The sequence below is a fragment of the Corythoichthys intestinalis genome, chromosome 14 (genome assembly GCF_030265065.1).
Source record: "Corythoichthys intestinalis isolate RoL2023-P3 chromosome 14, ASM3026506v1, whole genome shotgun sequence".
NCBI classification, from domain to species: Eukaryota; Metazoa; Chordata; class Actinopteri; order Syngnathiformes; family Syngnathidae; genus Corythoichthys; species Corythoichthys intestinalis.
In genome coordinates, this window is record NC_080408.1 from 50,339,244 (window position 1) to 50,363,045 (window position 23,802).

A 23,802-nucleotide genomic window follows, 5' to 3' on the forward strand; every position below is an offset into this window, starting at 1 on the left:
TCGTGCAAACATGGGCTCAGTTTCACCAATGAGCAATCGCAAACATAACCTTATGACTCCATTTTACCATTTAGAGGTAACAGTGTTTTTTCTCGACTAGAGTGCACTCATGCTCTTTGGACAGGTGATGTTTCATAGTGTTGTTCTGGTCATAATTCGATTATTTTGTGTAATCATTTTGGCCTAATATGGTCATGTAATAAGTTATCGTACAATATAATAACAGTTTAGATAAATGACGGAGCGCTGAGGAAAAAATATACCTTTATGTTAAAAAATCATACATTGTAAGCAGTTACTCACAATCTTACTCATCACGTGAATATTTTTTAATGAATACTTTGTTTTACTTGAGTAAAATTTGGATGACCAGTTTTACTTGAGTAATATTATTTAGAAGTAGCACTACTTTTACTTGAGTAAAATGTTTGGCACTGTACCCAGCTCTGTTCAGTGGTGATACTGCCGTGCTGTCTTGAGATATGATTCGTGCAAGCTAAGAATTTTTGCAAATACCAGCATTCATTGAGCAGATTTTTTTTGCTTTGATTAATGAGCACAAACCTGTGATACAAGTGTTGTGTGGTAGCGGTGAAATGAACTCACTCCACAAATAGCAGCACTTGGCAAATTGTAAACAAGTCTTCAATTAAAGGTTTCAAGCAAGAGTATTGAATGTCACTCACATCATAGCACAGTTCAACCAATCACATTGATAAAATAGATAACTCAATGAATAACAAAAATGTCTGCCGTTTCGGCACTTCTACAGCGGTATGAAAAAGTATCTGAACCTTTTGGAATTTCGACATTCCTGCATAAAATCGCCATGAATTGATGTGATTTTTCTCAAAATCACACAGATATAAAAACAGTGTCTCCTTTAACTAAAACCACCCAAACATTGAAAGGTTTTCACATTTTAATAAGGATAGCATGCAAACATAAGGGGGAAAATACCTAAGTGAACCCTCTGCCTAAGGAGACTGATAGAGCAATTGAAAGCCATTTTTACCAAACATTTTAAGTCAGGTGTGTGCCCAATGACTGATGAGTGGCTTAAAGCTGCCCTGCCCACTATAATACGCACACCTGATAAGATTTGTCTTGATGAGAAGCATTGTCCGATGTGCATCGTGGCTCGGTCAAAAGAGCTGTCTGAAGACCAGCGATCAAGGATTGTTGATTTGTATAAAGCTGGGAAAAGATACAAAACCACCTCTAAAAGTCTGGATGTTCATCAATCGACACTCAGAGAAGTTTTCTACAAATGGAGAGAGTTTGGCACTGTTGCTTCTCTACCAAGGAGTGGTTGTCCACGAAAGACGACGGCAAGAGTTCAGCGCAGAATACTCAGACAGGTGAAAAACAATCCTAGAGTGTCTACTAAATATTTTCAGAAATCACTGGCACAGTCCAATATCTCTGTGCACACATCAACTATATGTAAAACTATGGCCAAGAACGGTGTTCATGGGAGGACTCCACTGAGGAAGCCACTGCTGTCTAAAAAAAACATTGTTGCTCGTTTAATGTTTGCAAAAAGGCACTTGGGGCACTCCACAGAGGTTGTGGCAAAATATTTTGTGGACTGATGAAACCAAAGTTGAATTGTTTGGGAGTAACACACAACGCCATGTGTGGAGGGAAAATGGAACAGCTCACCATCATCAACACCTCATCCCCACCTTGAAGCATGGTGAAGAGAGCATCATGATTTGGGGCTGTTTTGCTAACTCAGGGCCTGGACAACTTTTAATCATTAATGGAAGAATGAATTCAAAAGTTTAACAGGATGTTTTGCAGGACAACCTGAGGCCGTCTGCCAAACAGTTAAAGCTAAGAAGAGGATGGATGCTGCAACAAGACAATGATCCAAAACGCCAGTAAATCAACTTCAGAATGGTTTCAGAAGAACAAAATACATGTTCTGGAGAGACCAAGTCAAAGTCCAAGACTTGAACCCCATTGAAATGCTGTGGCATGATCTAAAGACAGCGATTCATGTCAGACATCCCAGGAATCTGACTGAACTACAGCAGTTTTGTCGAGAAGAATAGGCCAAGATTAGTCCTGATCGATGTGCCAGACTGATCTGCAGCTACAGGAAGCGTCTGGTTGAAGTTATTGCCCTTTCTGTCATTGTTTGCGTACTATCCTCATTAAAATATGAAACCTATAAATGTTTGGGTGGTTTTAGTTAAAGCAGACACTGTTTTTTCATATGTGTGATTTTGACAAATTGGATGGTGATTTTATGCAGAAATGTGAAAAATTCCAAAAGGTTCAAATACTTTTTCATACCACTGCAATTGTAAAGTAGTGTGAATTCATGCAACACCAATGAACCTGACTCCTGAAAAAACTGTTGCTTTCTAGGCCGGGTAAAAATAGGACCGTGGTTTGGATACATTTGCTTAGCGCACTTAGATAAGAGACTTGTGAAATATTAAAGTAAAGAGCTGTTTCTTTTATGAAATGGCCTTAAAAAGAGAGTCCAGACAATACCCCATACTGTTCCATCATAAATAATATATCAAAGTGGTGTTAGAAATGGGGGACTAGAAAATAATGGGTTTGCTGTTATGTATTTGCACAAGGACTTACATGCATGCATGTGTGGTATATTTATGGCCCAAGCACCGGGTGGTGCGAGAGCCCTATTTTAATGCAAAGGATTGTTATTATTATTATTATTCTTTCTTCAGTGTAAATGAAAATGGACAATTTGGAGGCTTTAACATGCTCGAAAATTCACCAAAATTTGCAGTTACTTGCAGAATGGTGTAATTTTTTTTTATAATTTTGCGAAGTGAAAAACCGTAATAAAATGGCTCAACATCGGCCCCTTGAATTTTTCAGAAAGGCCTCTCCTATTAGGTTTTTTCAATGTAGAGCGATGAAAATTGGGGAGTAGATACATTGTTTAAAACTGCACCAAAAGGTCTCTTAGACCCATTTCCCAAACCCAGCAGGAAATCTGGTATTTTGCATTCAATGTAAAAAAAAATTATGCATTTTTAGTCAATTTATAGGATGCACATTTTAGCCATTGACACCTAAGGAGTTAGTATGATCCTCCTCAAATTTGGTGAGACTGTACATGAGACATATGAGAACTAAAGTTATAAAAACGGTGAGTTTTCATTCACGGGGCTGACATGGGCAGGGTGCCAAAGTAGGCTCTTTTTTGGGCAACTCGTCAAATTCAGTAAATGACTAATTACTCCCTGATCCAAGGTTAGGTCTTTTTCATATCTGGCATGTATGAGAGGTATTCCAGCCTGCACGACTGCATTGAAGTATTACCCATTAGGCTTGGCGCCGCCTGCTGGGAACAGGAAACCTTTATTTTTACTAGACAGGCTCCTCTTCTAAGGGGAAAAAAAATCAACTGACCTCAAACCTGCATCAGGGGAGCCTTCAGACGTGTTCACGTGCCTGATAAAAAATATTGAGGTTTCGTTGAAGCAGATGGGTCCAAACAGGAAAGTTTTGTCTCACCATAAATTTTGAACAGTCATGACTTGGTAGATGTACAACATATCTGCGCCAAACTTCCAGTGCTTGATGAGATTTGTACCCTAAAGGGTCCATTAGGGGTCATTTGCATCAACCCTACAATGCCAACTAGTGGCAACAGAAAGTCACTCGTTTTACCTATACATGTCCAGTTCCTTTTAGGTTGGTCAGTGTAGTTACAAGACTTTTTGTAATGCTACATTTTAAAGCCCATATCAACATGTCTCTGTTGCCATGACAACCATTTGTTCGCCATCAAAAGGAAGTAGATCTCTTCGGGGTCTTAGGCAGCTTATAGAGCCACAAAATTTGCCACATTTGGTCAATTTGGCACAGTTAGAAGATTAATTTTGGGTTTTGAATAAGGGAATTGCATTCTGTAGAGCTCAGTAGCACATTCTTTTTTGTGGGACCCTCTTCAATAGGGTTTTTTTCACCTAGGTGTGTGAATGTAATTCTTATACCAGGATATACAAACACCTCTCTGTCAGCCATGCCCACAACACAAAAAGAGGTTCCACATTAAAAAGGTGAGTTTTCAGCACGTTAATTTCTCACGAGATGATGAGTCAGAGATGATCTACAACCACTCTGAGCTGCTTTCCGTCCGAGTTGCGTGACGTCTGAGTTACGCTAAACTGCAAGGGCCGGTTCATTCCTGCTTGCAGGCCTAGTTTTGGTTGTGTCCCCATATGTTTCTCGGAGTTGATACATCTTACAGTGTGACATATTGGGTCCTTCCCATTGGTGCTGCTGCATCTTGGTAACACCTACAGTATAAACGGGAGCCTTTGGAATGCTGAGGTATAAACCCCTTAATGGAATAGAATCTCCAATGACCAATTACGTTAATACAGACAGAGTTCAAGGCAATTAGTGTGGTACTCTGAATCAGCTTCCAGTGAAAATGGAGGTGAGCTACCTTGATCCCTTCAAGACCAGACCTCATCCCGCCGCCTTCTCTTGAGACCCCTCCATCGCCATGTGTTATGCAAATTAAAAGAGCACAAATTGACAGATTTATTCCAGTCATGCTCACCAAGGTTTTTCCCATTTCGGGAAAAGAGGTTTGCCTCAGGTGCCACTCTCAAAATGACGATTTGACATCTGCTTGTTCACAGTCATGTCCATCTTCCGGCGGTGTGTTCTGAATGTGTTTACAAGTTCTTCTTAGCGGCCATGGCCGCCCACTGTGTCAATACAAGGATTCTGGCATTTCGTTGGCAGGTCCCGAGGACTGACTGCGCTCGCTCTCCTATCGCCAAGTGGCATAAAGAGCAAGTTGATGGCGCTGCAGTTTTTATCGCTTCATGAGCTTGTAGGGAAAGGCTGTGGGCAAAATTGGTTCTTGCACTATCAAAGAATTGAGAGGCTGCAAGGGGAGGTGAAAAATCTTCATTGAATGTGTAGCCTCCCACATCTCGGCCTTCAATTCTGCTTGCTATAGTATTATTTATACAGTCGAACCTGTAAAGTTGAACAACCCTGAGGTTGTTGAAAACTTTCAGGCAGCAACACTGTTGGCCAAAACTATTGGCACACCTGCAATTCTGTCAGATAATGCTCAATTTCTCCTAGAAAATGATTGCAATTACTAATGCTTTGGTAGTAATATCTTCATTTATTTTTGCTTGCAATGAAAAAAACGCGAATGGGGAAAAAAGTCAATCATTATCATTTTACACAAAACTCAAAAAATGGGCCGGATAAAAGTATTGACACCCTTTGAAAAATCATGTGCTGCTTCTCTAATTTGTGTAATTAACAGCACCTGATACTTACCTGTGGCACATAACAGGTGGTGGCAATTACTAAATCACACTTGCAGCCGGTTAAAATGGATTAAAGTTGACTCAACCTGTGTCCTTGTGTGTACCACATTGAGCATGGAGAAAAGAAAGAAGACCAAAGAACTGAGGACTTGACAACCAAAATTGTGAGGAAGCATGGGCAATGTCAAGGCTACAAGTCCATCTCCAAAGACCTGAATGTTCCTGTGTCTACCGTGCGCTGTGTCATCAATAAGTGTAACCTCCCTGGATGTGGACGGAAAAGAAAAAAATGATGACAGATTTCAACGAAATATTGTGTGGATGGTGGATAAAGCACCTCGACTAACATCCAAACAAGTTCAAACTGTCCTGCAGTCCGAGGGTACAATAGTGTCAACCCGTACTATCCGTCCACGTCTGAATAAAAAGGGACTCTATGGTATGATACCCAGGAAGACCCCACTTCTGACCCAGAGACATAAAAAAAGCCAGGCTGGAGTTTGACAAACTTACCTGAGAAAGCAAAAAATGTTTTGGAAGAATGTTCTCTGGTGAGATGAGACAAAAGTAGAGCTTTTTGGGAAAATGCATCAACATAGAGTTCACATGGAAAAAAATGATGCTTTCAAGGAACAGAACACGATCCCCACGGTCAAACATGGTGGAGGTTCCCTGATGTTTTGGGGTTGCTTTCCTACCTCTGGCACTGGACTGCTTAACCGTGTGCATGGCATTATAAAGTCTGAAGACTACCAACAAATTTTTCAGCATAATGAAGAGTCCAGTGTGAGAAAGCTGGGTGTCCCTCAGAGGTCATGGGTCTTCCAGCAGGACAATGACCCAAAACACACTTCAAAAAGCACTAGAAAATGGTTTGAGAGAAAGCACTGGCCAGCAATGAGTCCATACCTGAATCCCATAGAACACATGTAGAGAGATCTGAAAATGGCAGTTCAGAGAAAGCACCCTTCAAATCTCAGGGACCTGAAGCAGTTAGCCAAAGAAGAATGGTCTAAAATTCCAGCAGATCATTGTAAGAAGCTCATTGATGGATACCAGAAGTGGTTGTTCGCAGTTATTTTGTCTAAAGGTTGTGCTACCAAGTATTAGGCTGAGGGTGCCAATACTTTAATCTTGCCCATTTTTGAGATTTGTGTAAAATGATAATGATTTTTTTTCTCTCATTTGTGTTTTTTCATTGCAAGCAAAATCCATGAAGATATTACTACCAAAACATTTGTAATTGCAGTCATTTTCTGGGAAAAAATGAGCATTATCTGACAGAATTGCAGGGGTGCCAATATTTTTGGCCACCAGTGTGTAATTTTATTTTTGACAAAATAAAATAACAAGTTTAATGCACAATTAATTTTTTTGTGAAACCGGAAAAAAGGAACCCACGTTTGTAGATGAATGTGAATGTTACACCACTGTATAACAAATCATAGTTTAGCCAACAGCCATATCACGTTTGACATTTATGTTGCCACTCAGACGTCGCCAATTAGAACTGAGTATTTATGTCGACGTTGTACTTAAACTGCCTGTTTGACCCGTCACCCATACTTTTTAACATGTCAGTTGTGTGATATAATAACCATTTCCATCTGGGAAAGACTTGATTTATCTTGAGACAAACCATATATCATGTTTAGTTGTCCTCATTAATACTGTTAGAAGCTTGCAGTGATTGGAAGCACTGCCGTTTCACGTTGTGATTGAAGTTACAACCTTCAGGTCAATTGCATTCGTCAGCCATTAACAACATACATCTGCCGCGAGGTAAAAAAAATAGATGGGATTCTTCTCACTGGGCACCTTTGGTTGTTCTAGAACTCTCTTTGCGAGCCGACATGTCTAACTGCCCCTCACCACTGGGCTGCCCGACCCACTTCTCAGGCTCCCCAGGGATGAAGATCTACATCGACCCCTTCACGTACGAAGACCCCAACGAAGCCGTCCACGAGTTTGCCAAGGAGATTGACGTCTCAACTGTTAAAATCGAGGAGGTCATTGGAGCAGGTACAGTCACTCTGTCTTTTGCTGAATTTCTGTATATTGTATTGTCTTTTCACATATCTGTGGTACCACACACACTTGTTGGGTTTGTAAAGCCAGCCAATCAAGGAGACCCATGGACATGAGCTGAATATAGGCCAGTTACTATGGGATTTACTGTAATTGCATTAGAAATTATTCCTGCCCCATATGTCATTGTGATTATTGTTCATTCAAAAATTGACGGTAAGGATTTAATTACGATTGGTGACTGTAGTTATCAAGTGATCGTCAGGTAAGCAAGCAGTTTTGTTTGGCTTTAAGATCTGATCTTTTTAAAAGTCTTATATCTAGTAAAGCCTTGTTACACCACATGATTGCTTTTTATTCAGGCTAAAATGGGACTGGTAATGAGTAAGAGCCTGGAATAGCTCCTCGGGATTTGCATTTTCAGCAAGTGAGGTGAGAAGGATGATGCATATTAGATTAGGGCACGACAGTACAGTGGGCTAACATTTTTAAAGATATCCATTTTCATTGAATTAAAACAACTCGACTGAAACACACACAAAAACATGGAAGAAATTAACTGTTCTTCTGCATGGTGATGACACAAACTTTTGCTTTAGGTGAATTTGGAGAGGTATACAAAGGACGTCTAAAGCTGCCCAGCAAGAGGGAAATATTTGTTGCCATCAAGACTTTGAAGGCCGGCTACGTCGAGAAGCAGAGGCGCGACTTCCTGTCTGAAGCGTCGATCATGGGACAGTTTGACCACCCCAACATCATCCGTCTGGAAGGCGTCGTCACCAAGAGCCGACCTGTCATGATTGTCACTGAGTTTATGGAGAACGGAGCCCTCGACTCATTCCTTCGGGTGAGTGACTCTAATGAGAAGCTGTCGACTCTCACTGATGATTTTATTATTATTAGAGTCATTCAAGTCTAGGATGAATCTGAACAAATGCGAGAAAGACATCGCTTACCATCAGAAGGAACTTAATGAATCCCATAAAAGAGGCCTCTGGAACAGGATGCCTGTGAAAACAAATGTTAGTCTGGCTTCCAAAATTGGGAGTAATGCCCGTGTCCTGTAAGGTTCCAACTCTTTTTCACCACAACTCCCATCTGTTGGATCTGGTTCTTCACAGCCCTTAATGCAATACTTTTTTAAAAATTGTTATTTTTAGAAGAACATTACTTAACAATGTTCTTTATTATGCTTCCGTGACTTGTGTTTCTTGTCTCTTTTATTGCAGAGAGTTATTCCTGACATGTACGAGGCATGACTGGTCGAATGGATCACTTCCTCTTTAGTGGCTTTTATATTTTAATCATTATACACAGTAGCGGTGGGAACCTCTGGGTATTCAACGAGACGATACGATTTGTGATACAAGGCTCACAAGAACGATGATTTCACGATTTGACTATACAACAATTATCGATACATCAGTCAGTAAATATTCTAGGATATTCTACAAAACAACTAATAAACAGAAAAAACAGCTATTTTTATCCTTTAGCTGTGAATGTGAATGAGTTAATCACTAGTAGACATCCAATTCAATTTGAGCTGGTGGGGTGGCAGCGAATATGTTCATTCGCTGTCATCCCTCCCACTTCAAATGGATTGGATGTCAATGACCGCCAATGAGTTCATTTTGGGGCATTTCACGTCATTTCCTGTTGATTTTCGGTCACTTCTTTTTCCTTTAGGGGCATTTACAGGTAACGTCCTGTTGATTTTGAGGCATTAACAGGTCACTTCCGGTTGATTTTGGGTGACTGAAAAAGGAGGCTAGGTTCATCCCGCAGGTCTTAATGCATGAATGATGTTGAGCCAGCATGTGTGGTCATTTGTTTTGATGCTCCTGCGCATGCGGGTCTTCTTGCTCAGCGCAAGATGGACAAAGGCGGTCTGAACGGGCACGCCCAAAAAACAGATATGACAAAAAATTGGATTTGTGCATTAAGACCTGCGGTATGAACCTAGCCGAAGTGACTGAAGAATGTCCCCAAATGAATAGGAAGTGACTCAAAATCAACAGGAAGTAACCTGTAAAGCCTTAAAATAAACAGAAAGGGCTGTAAACTGCCCACAAAGGACTGACTCTGCTTTCAGTGCCATTGACGGCACTAGACGTCCAATCCAGTCATAATGAATTGGATGTCTAGCACCGTCAATGGCAGCCAGTGAGCTAACGTAGACACTATTCTAATGGAAGATTTTGGTAGAAACCTGTTGGTTCTTTTTTTTTTTTTTTTAAAAATAAGAGTGACACCTTTTTAAAACGATATATCGATTCTTGGTTAGAGCATACTGATTGGCAGACAATTGGAGTCCAAGTCCCTGTGACTCAGTTCGACTCGAGTCGCAAATTTGATGACTCGAAACTCGACTCGGACTTGAAGAAAATAAACGCACACTCAAACTTGACACGCTTGAGCTGGGAGGGTCCGAGACTTGTGACTCGACTCGACTTGTGAGGCAATAACTCGAGACTCGACTTGAGTTGTGAGACAATGACTCGAAAAACTTGGATCGTAGATTGGTTCCCACCTGCCAGTGATCTGCTAGGGACTCTTTAATGCTGGTTTATACTGCATAGTGTTTTTATACATTGACTTACAGTGACATTAAAAGTTTTTCTCAAAGATAAACCTGAGTGCTTTATCGGTGGGCTGGTAAACAATGGTGAAGGCCTTGACTAACCCTTGATTCGAGTCGACAACCTTTTGACTTGACACGACTTGTCTTTACCACCTTTTACTCAACTCAACTCGAGTTGACATAACCTCGTGACTCGACTCGACTGGTAAGACTCGGGACTTACTTGTGACTTGGATCATAGTGACTCGTGCAATTTTCTGCCTTTTAGGCTACAAAGTATATATAGCACCTTTCCGATATGTTGTCACACCCCTAATATGTACATAGTGCAGTTGACTCGTCAATCGTTACTCAGTGTATCAATTTACAGTGACACAAAGCATTCAATTTTTTAGGTAAAAGATGCGTACCTATATTTGGACATTAAAATGTAGGACCGATGACAGTCAATTGAGAATTTCACTAAGCACAAATTAACTTCAAAGACGCCTAAAATTTGGTCAGACTCTGTGTTTTATGTGCTTCAAGGAATTCAAGAAACAATGTTCCTCTATACAGTACATTTGTCATTTTGAAATTCTCTTGACTGCGCCTGAAACGGATTGCACTCCTAGCTCTTTGTTTAATGTTAAGAAACTTTTAATCAACATTCAGGTCACCTATTTTTCTCCTTCAATCTCACGGACGGCTGCTTCGAACCACTTTGATCTCCGGCGAGCTTTAAGGGGTTCTTTGAAGCTGGCTTTGCTAACCGCCACTTCCGACTTGTGTTTCTATCGATCTGTTTCACCCTCGTATTTGTTCCCATGTTTCAGGGGAGTTCAAAGTGCCTATTAGGATTCACACAGGGGGATGGCCAGTGAGTCCGCAAGATAAAACAGTCCAGAATTGAAATGTGTACTAATACAGTTTTGTTTAATGAATATGAACACACCTGTACTCAGTCGTTAAAGTAGGATTTGACAGGTGGGGAGCCCTATAATTCCGTGTTGCTGCACAGTAGGGAAAATAATATGCATTTATTCTCAAAGGAGAAATACAGGCCGGATTAACGGGAAAAACACACACATAGCAATTTAAGATTTTTAAAAAACTCAAAGAAACAGCAAACTAAAAGCGACCAAAGTGAAAACCATACCTACACACAGGTGACTGAAACAAGACTTTGTTTTTGCCCTCTTTTTTTCATGCTCCTCCATTTTTAACAACAAAATGACCAGATATTAACACTTAGATTAGGTTTTCTAGCAATTATATGAATATTCATAACAATCACAATCCAGCCAGCAACAGCCTCGACCTTTAAACTAAGTGGGATAGCCATTAACATTATGCCATTACACAAGGCATTTAATCTAAAGCAGCCAGCCATTTAAATTTTTTTATTATTTTTATTGTCCTGATAAATTGTTGAAAATTACATAACTTCTTCAAATTAGGAAATTTACCATTTCCACTTCTATTGGCTCAAACGGACAGTCAAACAAACACTGATGGTTTGACTAACTTGGTAGATGCTGCGTGTTAAATAAGCCGATACTAGCAAGGGTGATGCTGCGCTCTAATTTGTTCAGCTCTTACATATGACAGAACCATTCAGAACGTGCATAGACTTCATAATGTATTGACGGGACACGGGGTGATTCTTCAGGGGCATATCTCCGTCAAAGCTGACCGAGTGGAAAAACAAAGAGCTTTTTCTGTTGAAGATTGTTGTGAATAAATGCTCAACTCCCTGAATTTGTTATAGGTATAGATGTAAAACAGTCTCTATTCTTGGTTAAAAGCAAAAAATAAATTAAAAAAAACGTGCAATTAGCATTTATTTTATGTAAATATTGTGAACTACGATGCTAGTCAGAAAGCAAATTAGCAGCCGCCTCATGTAAACAGAGCTTTTCCAGTGAAAATTATTGTGAATAAATGCTTAAATCCCTGAATTCTTGATAGATATGGACGTAAAACAGTCTTGATTCTTGGTTAAAAAAAACGTGCAGTTAGCATTTATTTTACGTAATTTTTGTGAACTGTAAGGCTACTCGGAAAACAAATTAGCGGCCGCCATATGTAAACAAAGAGCTTTTTCCATTGAAAATCATTGTCAATAAATGCCTAAATCCCTGAATTCTTTATAGATATGGACATAATACAGTCTCAATTGTTGGTCAGTGGCGTTTGTTTTGAGAGATTTAAAAAAAAAAAAAAAAAAGACGTTATCCAAGTATTCAACATCCTTCTGACTTACTTTGACTTACTTGCACCAAGTGCCTCTGCTTTAGACTGGTGAGTGTTTTAGGGCTGCAGCTATATTTTAATAATCGAGTTATCGACTGAAAATTCTATTGATTAATTGAGTAATCGGATAAAACATTTTTTTTTAAGTAAAGAGCAATTATAAATATACATGAGAAAAAAAGACATTTAATCCAATATTGAACCATTTTCAGTCAATCAATGTCTTTTTTTTCGATGTACATTGTTGAAAACAGCCAACAATTGCATCTAAGATGTGACTAGAAAAAAAATTCACTGCTTTCACTCAAAAATATTCTAGATCTTTTTAAAAAAAAAAAGTCTTACCTAAAAATGTAATTACGCTTGATAACACACATCACTTGAAAGCTACGTGTTTTTCCCCACGTGTTTCAATATAATTTCCATATGTGTCAAGCTATTTTTAAGTTTTAGTTAAGTTTTAAGTTAGTCTAAACCACAGGTGTCAAACCGATTCCAGAAAGGGCCTAGTGGGTGCAGGTTTGCTTTCCAACCAATGAAGAGGACACCTTTTCACCAATTAGATCTTTTACATGTGTAATCAGTTAAACTTTGTCAGGTGCTGCTTGTTTCAGCAGGAAGTTCATTGGTTAAACTCTCTGCGCGTTATCGGTTGGAATAAAATCCAGTACCCACTAGGCCCTTTCTGGAATCGGTTTGACACCTGTGGTCTAAACTGTAAGTACTGGTAGGATTTTGAGTTTTTGCAGTGCTCAAAATAAATGTATGATACCTGCTGTATTGGAGCACCTTTATTTAGTAATGACTACTGAGCTAAAACTGACAGTTAGCTTTATTATGTTTTAATTTTACACCCTCATCACTCTACAGTGCTGTGTTTTTACAAATGAAATAAAGCCTGTATGTAAGACACGTTGGCCACGCATCGACAGTGGTCATAATCAATAGAAACCTAGCCTTCCGAAGGGCAAACGTTACGTGAGCGAGTGACAGTAACGTTATATTTATTGGCGATGAGAAGTCTACTGCTTAAAGATGGCGGCTGTTTACTAACGCTGCCCAGACACGGCCCAGTCTGTCATTGAGCATCTAGTCTTAAATGGATGCGATATCTATGAGACGCATCGGACACTACCTGCTACCAAACTAGCATCATGCGGGCGTACTTTTTTAGCAACGTCAGCGAAGTTTGTAGCGGCTGTCGGCTGCGTTTTTTTTTTTTTTTTTTTCTCTACGCACGTGACGTCAGCGCGTTGTCCCGCATTAAAAGTAGTCCGGGCAAAATGTGATGCTTAGAGCTGGCAAAATTAAACGATTCCTCGAGGTGAATAAAATTATTCGGATCAGTTTTTAAACTCGAGTTACTCGAGTTGCTCGAGTATTAGTTTCAGCTCTAGAGTGTTTTAAGAGGATGCTACGCTAACGCTAGGATTACATGTATCGTCTGATGATCACTCAGCACAGACCTTTAAAAGCTAAAGCAACATTGCATGTTCTCTCTTGCCAAGATAAGAAAACATCTTACCGTGTTTCCAAACAAGCAAGATGAAGCACAGCCTAGCTTGAGACACATCCTAAACTCTGGTGAGGAGAGAGAGGCGCAGCACGTCTCACATGAGTGACACGACCCAAACACTGCCACGATGCAAGCTGACGTACTCAATGTACAATATAAAAATGTCCATATGTAGTAATGTAGCTTTATTTTCTTGAAAAAAGTGTTTTTTTTATTTTTTATTTATTTATTTATTTATTTTTTTTTTTTTAATTATAACTGTTTATTTTGCAGCAAAACGATGGACAGTTTACAGTGATCCAATTAGTGGGAATGATGCGCGGAATCTCAGCCGGCATGAAATACCTCTCCGAGATGAACTACGTGCACAGAGACCTGGCCGCTCGTAACATTCTGGTCAACAGCAACCTGGTGTGTAAAGTGTCGGACTTCGGCCTATCGCGGTACCTGCAGGAAGACACCTCTGATCCCAGCTACACCAGCTCATTGGTGAGTACGCTGGCCTTCAATATAATAACCTTTTAATTTTTATCTATTACCATCACTAGCCAGTCAAATAGGTTTTGAGTCATTCTAAAAATATTCAATTTGAGCTCAGAAAGCCCGAACCTTTCCCAGAGCTCACGCTGGTCCCTTCATCCTCATCATCATTGGTCCCTCTTTTCGATGCTCTGTAGTCACGGGCCGTGGTTCTGCTTCTGTCACATCTTCATTAGCGTAGAGACAAGCCTCCTCTGGGAAGGCTCCTCTCTCGTTGACGTGCCCAGAGTGCACGGAAACCAAAGGGCAAGGCGCCCTCTCCAACTGACAGCTCCCATCTCTTCCGCCTGCCCGCTTGCCTCCCTCTTTCTCTTTCACTCATCGTTCATTATTACAGAGGCATCATGGGAGGCTTTGGCTTCTCATTACCTCCTCTACACCACAGATCTGTAATTATCAGCAGCCATCGTTAGTTCATCGGCTGCCTCTTTTCCTCCTCGTTCAAAACATATTCAGACAACCTCATGAACACAAAACACACACTACGACTCCCTGCATGTGTGTCTGGGCTTGTAAATATCGGTATGGGTGTGCATGTGTTCATTCATCAAGATTGTCTTCATTTTAAAATTTGAGCGCAAACAAGGTAATGATGCTGTTTGTTGGACCCACTGTTGTTTTTGGCAGCACTTTTAATTTTCATCTTAGTCTTTTGGAAGATAATAGTGATTAGTGTTTGTCATATTTTAGTCATTTCAAAATGTGTTCGTCTTCGTCTAGTTTTTGTTGATGAAAACTCAGACTCATTGATCTAGTTGGAGTTGATGTTTACTCAAAAATGTTTTTGCCTGTTAAATTCGAAACTTTTCCTCCAAAACAAGATAAATAATACATGTAGTTTCCAACTATTTCAAATGAATATTGACAGACGAGCACATATTGTAGCGTCTACAAAGACAACACCAACTTGATGATAATACACAGGTGGACAACAGTACATTATTTTCAATTAATTATACCCACCTGAAGGCCATGTAAAAAAAGGGTGTCCGAGAGTGCAAGAAGATGTTTGCTGTAAGCATTAGCCTAATGCTAACACAAACTTGAATGCTATGCCAACGCTACGAATTACATTTAGTGTGTGATGATCACTCAGCACAGACCTTCCAAGGCTAAAGCAACATTGCATGCTCTCTGTAGCCAAAGTAAGAAAACATGTCTTACTGTATGTGTTTCAAAACAAGCTCAGAGACTGGAGAGGACACTGGTGAGTTGGTGGGGCAGGACGTCACATGAGTGACACAACCAGACACTGCTACTTTGCAGGCTTACTACACATAAGATGTTTTCTGTCATTCATGTCTCGTCAGACGAAAACTGGCATTTGTCTAGTTATGTTTTAGTCTCCCAAAACACGTTCTTAGCTCGTTATTGTCTCGTCATAATCGAGAAAAAATGGTTTCTCAACAAAATATTTTCGTTATAGTCATCGTTGACAAAAACAACACAGAGTTCGAATGACAAAAATGTAGGGCTGTCCCAAACGACTAATTTCCTCCCGATTAGTCAGCCGACTATTTTTACGATTAGTCGACTAATCAATTTTTTTTTTTTTTTACTACTTTAATAATGAATTTTTTGTTGAAGCTTATTAATTCACAAATACATTTTTGGAACACCTAAATTCTTTATTAACCTATGAATAAATAACATAAATATCAATAATAAATCACAAACAATGAGGTCAAATGATGCTGGCATTAACTAGTGCAAAAAAACACTGAGACTTCACCTCTTTAACAGGAGTCAAAACAATTCTTACTCTTTTTGTGGTATGTCATTGTCTATATTGTTCTAAATGTTAAAATGAATTGCAATGTCCCGGACAACCATTTTCAGAATACTTTGAGTTCAGATGCTTTTTCTCGTGTGCATTCCGCATTTTTGGGGGAGGGGAAAACTGTTCAACTTTTGTTTGTTTTAACCTGAAAATGGATAAAGTAGAGGGCACACTGTGGTGCTGGAGTGAAATCCTGCACCCACTGCGACCCTATTTGGAATAGTTTGGAGACCACTGACGTAGGGGATGCAGCCACTGAACTCCACGCTACCCGCGGACTTTCCCAACTCAACGATATCTGACAATGCCGGTCACACTGAAATAACAACGGCCCCCTTGGGGGTGTTAGTAACAACTGCTTGCATCGCGAGCGCCCACCATTCTAAATTTTATCCGCATGTAATTTTCTTTTTTTTTTAACCCGTCATTACCCGTTGACGGTATGTTTTGCCCATCGACGCATTTACGTCATCGATGACGTCGACAACGTCGACTAGTCGGGACAGCTCTACAATAATGTAAAATTTACGTTACAAGTGAAACGTAAAAGCATTTTCTCCCAATGCAAAAATGAAATATACTGTATGTATGTATTATATTACAATATGAATATACTGTATATATACTGTACATACGTACATACATACTTATCTACTGGATCGAATCAACAAAACAAACTAATTGCCGTGATCGACAATGACTATTGGGAAGATGAACATTTACACAATCAAGGGGAGGGAAAAAAAAACTTGTAATCATCACACAATCTGCAATGTCAAAATTGTGATTCGATAATTTGCGTCCTACGGTATACTGGGGACGGGATCTAATAAGCTTCGGCTTCTCCTGTCAGCCCTTTTCTTTTCGGGTTTAATTGAATGTAAACACAAATGAATGCTGTACGTTGGATTGTTTCCACGCCTGAAAAGGTAAAAAGGGGAAAAAAAGGAAATAAAAATACAGAGATCTGAGTCAATATTCAAAGAAATAACCAGAAAATTCATTGACTGCTCAGTTTTATTTAAGCCTGTGCAGAATGGAAAAAAAACAAGCAATAAAATTGACTGCACTATGAACATACGCTTAACAACCTCAAAAACTCCAAAACTTAGCTTAATGGTGGATTGCAAGCAACAATCAGGTGCATACCGCCACCTAGTTTACAAGAGTGTGGTGGTTTGTATTAGTTAATATCTTTTTCATCTGCCTAGCCTTGCATGTACTTGTGTTGCTGCCTCTAGTGCTCATTTATGGTATACTTGGGGCTTACCAATTTCGACGGAAGCATGAAAATGAAACCAATTTTTCACAATGAGAAAAAAAGAAAACAAACAAAAGTAACGTGTAACGCAGGCAACAATTTGAAAAGTAGTGAAATAAGAGTACAGATACCTGCTGGAAAATGAAAATTGAAGTAAAAGTAAAAAGTACCACTTCGTATTTGTATTCAAAGTACAGGTACACAATAATGTATTTAAGTACAGCAATGAAGTACTTTTACTTCATTACATTCCACCACTGTTAGACCCCAATCACATTGAATAGGCCACTTGATTTTTCTCATGGAAAATGAGCTGAATATATCAAAACTGCTTTAAAAAGTGCACCTATATTCCAAACCCAACAGGATATCGGGTATTTTGGATTGAAAGTGAAATTTTTATCGATGTACAGGGTGCACATTTGAGACTGTGTCGCCTAGGAAGATGGTTGGATCCTACTCAAAATTGGTGAGACTGTTCATGAGACATATGAGATCTGAAGTTATCAAAATGGTGAGTTTTCATTCACGGGCCTGACCTGGGTGGGGTGCCAAAGTCGGCCATTTTTTGGGTTATACGCTAAATTCAGTAAATGACTAATAACTCCCTGACACAAGGTGCAATCTTTTTTCAAATCTGGCACGTATGAGAGGTATCCCAGCCTGAACACGACTGCATTGAAATATTTCCCATTCGGCCTGGCGACCCCTAGTGGGAACATGAAATGCCCTTTATTACAAGACAGGCTCCTCCTTCAAGGAAAAAAATCAATAGACCTCAAACCTGCATCAGGGGAGCTTTAAGACATGTGTTGAAAAATATTGAGGTTTGGTTGATGAGGCAACTTTCAAGTTGCCTGGCATGGGCAGACTGTTCTCCCTGTATTTTTCAAACACTGTGAGAATAGTCTGGGACCCACCTCCTTAACGGACTCTCGAGCCAGTATGAAATCATCCGTCCAATCAGATTTGTTTATTTGCGTGAGGTGTTCTTAACGAGTAACGTCACTCTTTCGCGTCGGAAGTCATCTCCACATTAACACAGATGGAGAACAGGAGAGCCTAGAATATGTTCCAATCCACGGTAAAATCAGTTTCAAATTACCAAAAACACATCGACACAAGTCATTGACAACAGTCTGTCTCACTCTAGCCATGTTATATAAACTTCTCCGTTCTCCGCTTGCGCCGTGCGAGAGTTGTCACTTTACCAACGTCACATCTGCCCGTTGCTGATTGGTCCACTCCGCAGTCTGTTTGCTGTGGCTTGCTCTGCCCTGGAAATTTGAACCGCTCATTGGTCGCCAGACTCTATAGTTGGAACAGTGAGTCTGGTGTACCAGGCTAACTCTCAAGCATGTTAGGTTCTCATTAAATGATTAAAGGGGGGCGATCTGCCACCACCCCGACCTGCGTGCCGGCCCAGTTTGCGTGATGTCCGAGTTCCGCCAAACTGGAAGGGCCCGTTCAGTCCTGCTTGCATGGCTAGTACTTATTGTTCTTTGATATAAAAAAAAAATGACACAATGTTATGCAGAGGTGTACTTAATATATTTTTATAGACAAATGGCAGCAGAGAGATGGGGAGGGGGGCGCGAAACATTTACATCTTTCTTGGCGGGCTGGTCTAACAGAAAAAATTTTGAGAGGCACTGTGACAATGGAGCTGCAGAAAATTTGCAAATTTAAGATGTGTCAGATAAAGGCTGCGAACGTGTATTAAACCCTAGGGAGATTAAAACATGTAGTTTGCTTTTGACGCAAGTACTTTTTGAGATGTTGTTTCATGTCTGGCATTTCAACCTCCTTTGTTTTGGATTACCATTTTCCAAGAATGCTTTTCTGAAGTTGCACCTTTTCTGTTTGCCTCATGGACATTTAATGTAAATTAGGTATTCTTTACACTCTGATTATACAGACTATTGGTACTTCTCTGATAATTCTGTATATATTATGGGTGAATATGAATATTAATACTTTATGCTATAAAAGGGGTTCTATTTTAGGACTGCTTTGTGATGTATTTGACACATGCAAAAAAAAACTGAGATCAAAAGCATGCAGGTAATAGCCTGGTGAGTCAATGCCTGGAGGCTCAAATAAAGATTTCCTAAAAATATATTTATTTTATTTCAATTAAGGTGAAGACAAAGGGAAATACATACATGAAAAACATGTTGAAGTAAAAACCTGCTCTTATCCAACATAGTAGTAGTTTCTTTCATCATTCTTATTAATAAAAAAAAAAAAAAAAAAAAAAAACAATTACACTTCACTGACCGTGCTGGATTTTCAATAAACCCTAAATGTGGCCAATGCTTTATACTGTACTGTGGATCACGAGGATAGTTCATTAGGAATTCCTGAGTTCCTTCCTCTAATGTATTTAAGGTGAACATGCAAACAAGCTTCAGGGGACATTGGGGGGGTTGGGCCTTATGCGCACGATTTTACTGCGTAATTAAGCGATCCACGCTCGCCTTCCCTCCATGACCCGCTCGGTCGGCTATGACCTGTCTCAACCAATCAGCAAGCGAGGCTGCTGCCGCAGACAAGGCCGAGGGAGTCGGGGAAAATTAAATTGCGCTAACATGCAGTGATTTACATTGGCATCGACCTCCTCCCCGGGCAAATTAATCTCCTCTTTCCCGACACTGCTTTTCTAATTCTTCGATGCAGTGTTTGGCACTGCAATTACAGTGCATGCGTTGTGGTACGATGTATGGTCAGGGGGACCGGCTGGTCATTATGTTTAACGTTGACAGGGGTTCACGCCGAGGCAATACTGTGAGGGGTTCACATTCAGCATGAGGGTTTTTTTCTTTCTACACTGCAGGATGCTTAGTGAACTAAGGACTCGTTTACTGTCGCAAAAAAATCATGGTTAGACATGACTACTGTTGAAGCATAGACTTTATAATGATATTGACGGAACAAGGCGCCAATTAATAGGGGGCCTGAATTGTTGGCGTGGGCGTCAAAGCTGACCGAGTGGAATCGCAGACAAAGAGCTTTTTTTGTTGAAAATTCTTGTGAATAAATGCTTAAATCCCTGAATTCTATATAAATATGGACGCAAAACAGTCTCGATTCTTGGTTAAAAGCAAAAAAAAAAAAAAAAAAGAGCATTTAGCATTTATTCATTCATTCATTTTCCATGCCGCTTATTCCTCACGAGGGTTTATTTTACATAAATATTGTCAACTATGATGCTAGTCAGTAAGCAAATGTAGCGGCTGCCATATGTAAACAAAGAGCTTTTTCCGTTAAAAATTCTTGTGAATAAATGCTTAAATCCCTGAATTCTTTCTAGATATGGACGTAAAACAGTCTCGATTGTTGGTTAAAAGCAAAAAAACGTGCAGTTTGCATTTATTTTACGTAAATATTGCAAACAATGATGGTAGTCAGTAAGCAAATTAGAGGCCGCCATATGTAAACAAATAGCTTTTTCCATTGAAATTTTTTGGGAATAAATGCTTAAATCCCTGAATTCTTTATAAATATGGACGTATAACAGTCTCTCTTCTTGGTTAAAAGCAAACAATACGTGCAGTCAGCATTTATTTGACGTTAATATTGCGAACTATGATGCTATTCGGAAAGCAAATTAGCGGCCGCCTTATGTAAACAGAGCTTTTGCAGTGAAAATTCTTGTGAACAAATGCTTAAATCTTTGAATTCTTCGTAGATATGGACAAAAAAACAGTCTTGATTCTTGGTTAAAAGCAAATAAAAATGGGTAGTTAGCATTTATTTAACGTAAATATACCGAAGAATGATGCTAGTCTGTTAGACAGTATGGCGGCAGGCATGTGAAAAAACGAAAAACATTAATAATTACCTTGAATCGTTGAACAAATCACTCCTGAGACAATCCTTCCTGTTTGTATGCGGTACAGCTTTCGTACAGTTTCAACCTAAATCCAGCGTTTGATCGCTGCATGTGTCGTTGCGACCGACTGTGAATAATAATACTTGTTCAGAGGTGGGTAGTTCCCACGGCGTTACATTTATGAACCGTTTGCATGGTGACGTTGCAACACTTAGGACGCAACAATTGTGATGCAGACTCGCACACGTCACTTGGGACGTAGGCAGCACTGATACTAAACATTAAAAACAGCAAACATGGCGGAATGTCGGCTTTAATTTACAGTTTTATCTAATATTTTTAATTCAAATATCTCTAATGTTTGCATTTTTGTGCCTTTTGGAGCAAAAGAAAAATGCTATTGCTTGGAGTGGGCGGGTATGTTGTCTTCCGGGCTGAGGTGGGTATCAAGGAAGTGCATCATTGGCTGTCGCTTTGGAAATCTGCACTGCCCCCTAGGGCCTGGCATGATTACTACATCGTTTTCACTCTGAATTGAGTTAGTTGGGGTGCTACACTCGTCATAACATTTGTCCTCTTTATTTTACATATTAGATTTATTTATTTTTATATTTTTATTTTTTTTAACTTTCAACTGAAAATGGCTAAAATTCTATTTTCTGTTTTCGGTTAAAAAGCCGAAAGTTTACCACCGTGAAGTGTGAAGGAAACCGTAGTCCTCTTGTGATGACGTAGTCCAAACACTGCAAGCTAACACTACCAGCTCACAGCCAACATGTCCAGAGTTTGGAAGCATTTTGAGTTATCAAAGAAATATATAAATCAATTAATGCTACATCATGCTCGTACTCAAGCTGATTTCCATTGACGTTCCGCGCCACATCGAGTATAGTACATTTCAGCCCGTGCGTGTGTAGTTTGGAGTTTAATCAAGTGAACAGTATACAATGAAATAATTTTAAATACATACCATATTTTTCGGACTAGAAGTCGCAGTTTTTTTTTCATAGTTTGGCAGAGGGTGCGTCTCATACTCTGGAGCGACTTATGTGTGATTATTCACGGTCGGGTCGGGCCGACTTCTGTCTCGCTTTTTTAAAATAAATATATATTCATATATTTATACTAAAATGATGTATGGATGTTAAGTAAAATAAATAGTTTGGATAAAACAGAGAAGGCGCTGTGCATGCCTGCGCACGTGAACGCAGTGGCTCTCTTTTCAATCTTCCCCTCCCAGCGCCCTGCGGATATTGAAAGGATTCAAATTGATTGTTGAAGGTGCTATACCGAAACCTGTGTCGGCTTTGAATGTAAACGAATGTGGCGCTTTGGTCTCATACGAGAACTATACTTAAACTTTTTCAGCATTATTTCTGGGAGAATTCGTTACAGAAGACAGGCTTTAATTTATCATTATGCATATATGCACCGGGATCGTTACAAACGTGATCACGCAAAATGCAACCACTCATCGCATCCCCGCATTTCCTCCTTCTCCTGAGTCCTCACAAATAAAACATAAAATTTCATTTTTTTTTTTAAAATTCGGGCTCATGCCTACACATAAAACATAAAATCTCGGGGGGTTTGGGCTTGGGTAAGCAAATCGAGTTAATTGATCAGGCTCGGTTCGGGCTGGATTTTTTTAGGCCCGATCGAACGTCTAGCTTCATGTTATGTTAGCATACTGTACACCTATTCAGCCTGTTGTTCTCTATTGTATTTGAAAATGCCTTTCATGATGACATGTCTGTTCTTGGTGCTGGATTCTATCAAATAAATGTCCCCCCAAAAATGCGACTTATACTCCGGTGCGACTTATACATGTTTTTTTTCCTTTTTATTGCGCATTTTTTGGCTGGTGTGACTTATACTCAGGTGCAGCGTATAGTCCAAAAAATTGAATGTTCTTAATGTTGTGTTTCGATCAGGTTATATGCAATACTTATGTCTGTTTTTTCTATTGTCCCATTTGATGATGTGGAATACCTTTCCAGTCTGTGTGCATACACTATTTCTGTATGTTTGTGGGCAAACATATGGAGTGCACATCCTCAGGTGCCTTTTAACATTGGTGTGTTCGTTTGTCATTGAGGCTGAAAGAGGTTGAAAGGCGAGGTCACACGGAGTTTGCAACAAAGCTCGTCCGTCAAACCCCGCGACCCAATCGACATTTTCTCCGTTCTGCTCCACTGCTCACGCGATGTGAAATATGCTGCTGTTTTCTGTCACTTGGCTGCTTCCTATTTGCATCATTTTACCCCCAAATAGGCCACTTATTCCATTTTGAAGTGCATATTATTTTTGCAAACGATTTCCAGTGTGAATATTTTTCAATCAGATATGTGAAAATGTCAATTTTTAACATTTACAATGTTTTTCTTTTTAAAGACAATTCCGCCATTACAACTTACACAAACTATGTAAATAGAACAATTAGTGTAAATAGTAGGGATGTATCGAAAGCAAAATTCTTGACCGAAACCGAATATTGGAAAAACTTAGCTGAAAACTGAAAGGCCAAATAATACACATTTATACAATTCATTTTTTCATGTTATTAATTTTGTATTTCATTATTTTCCGATGAATACCCTTTGCATTAGCACTATTACGAAGAAATGTTTTCACCCTCTTGAAAGCCTACGCCACAAAAGAACTTTTTTGTTTGTTTCTGTACACGTCGTATTGTTTTGCGTGTTTTGTAGGACAAATGGCTGATTAAA

At 39.6% G+C, this 23,802-nt stretch overlaps 1 protein-coding gene across 2 annotated transcripts in view; it reads left to right on the forward strand.

Moving 5' to 3' along the window:
• LOC130929707 (ephrin type-B receptor 1-B) overlaps positions 1-23,802 on the forward strand; it is a 423,699-nt gene that overhangs the window by 339,840 nt on the left and 60,057 nt on the right. The window contains exons 10-12 of one of the 2 annotated variants that reach the window (XM_057857112.1): positions 7,128-7,316; positions 7,922-8,169; positions 13,931-14,146. In XM_057857112.1, the coding sequence (XP_057713095.1) occupies positions 7,128-7,316; positions 7,922-8,169; positions 13,931-14,146 (653 nt within the window). The remainder of the gene's footprint in view (positions 1-7,127; positions 7,317-7,921; positions 8,170-13,930; positions 14,147-23,802) is intronic. The other variant, XM_057857113.1, reaches the window with a different exon arrangement.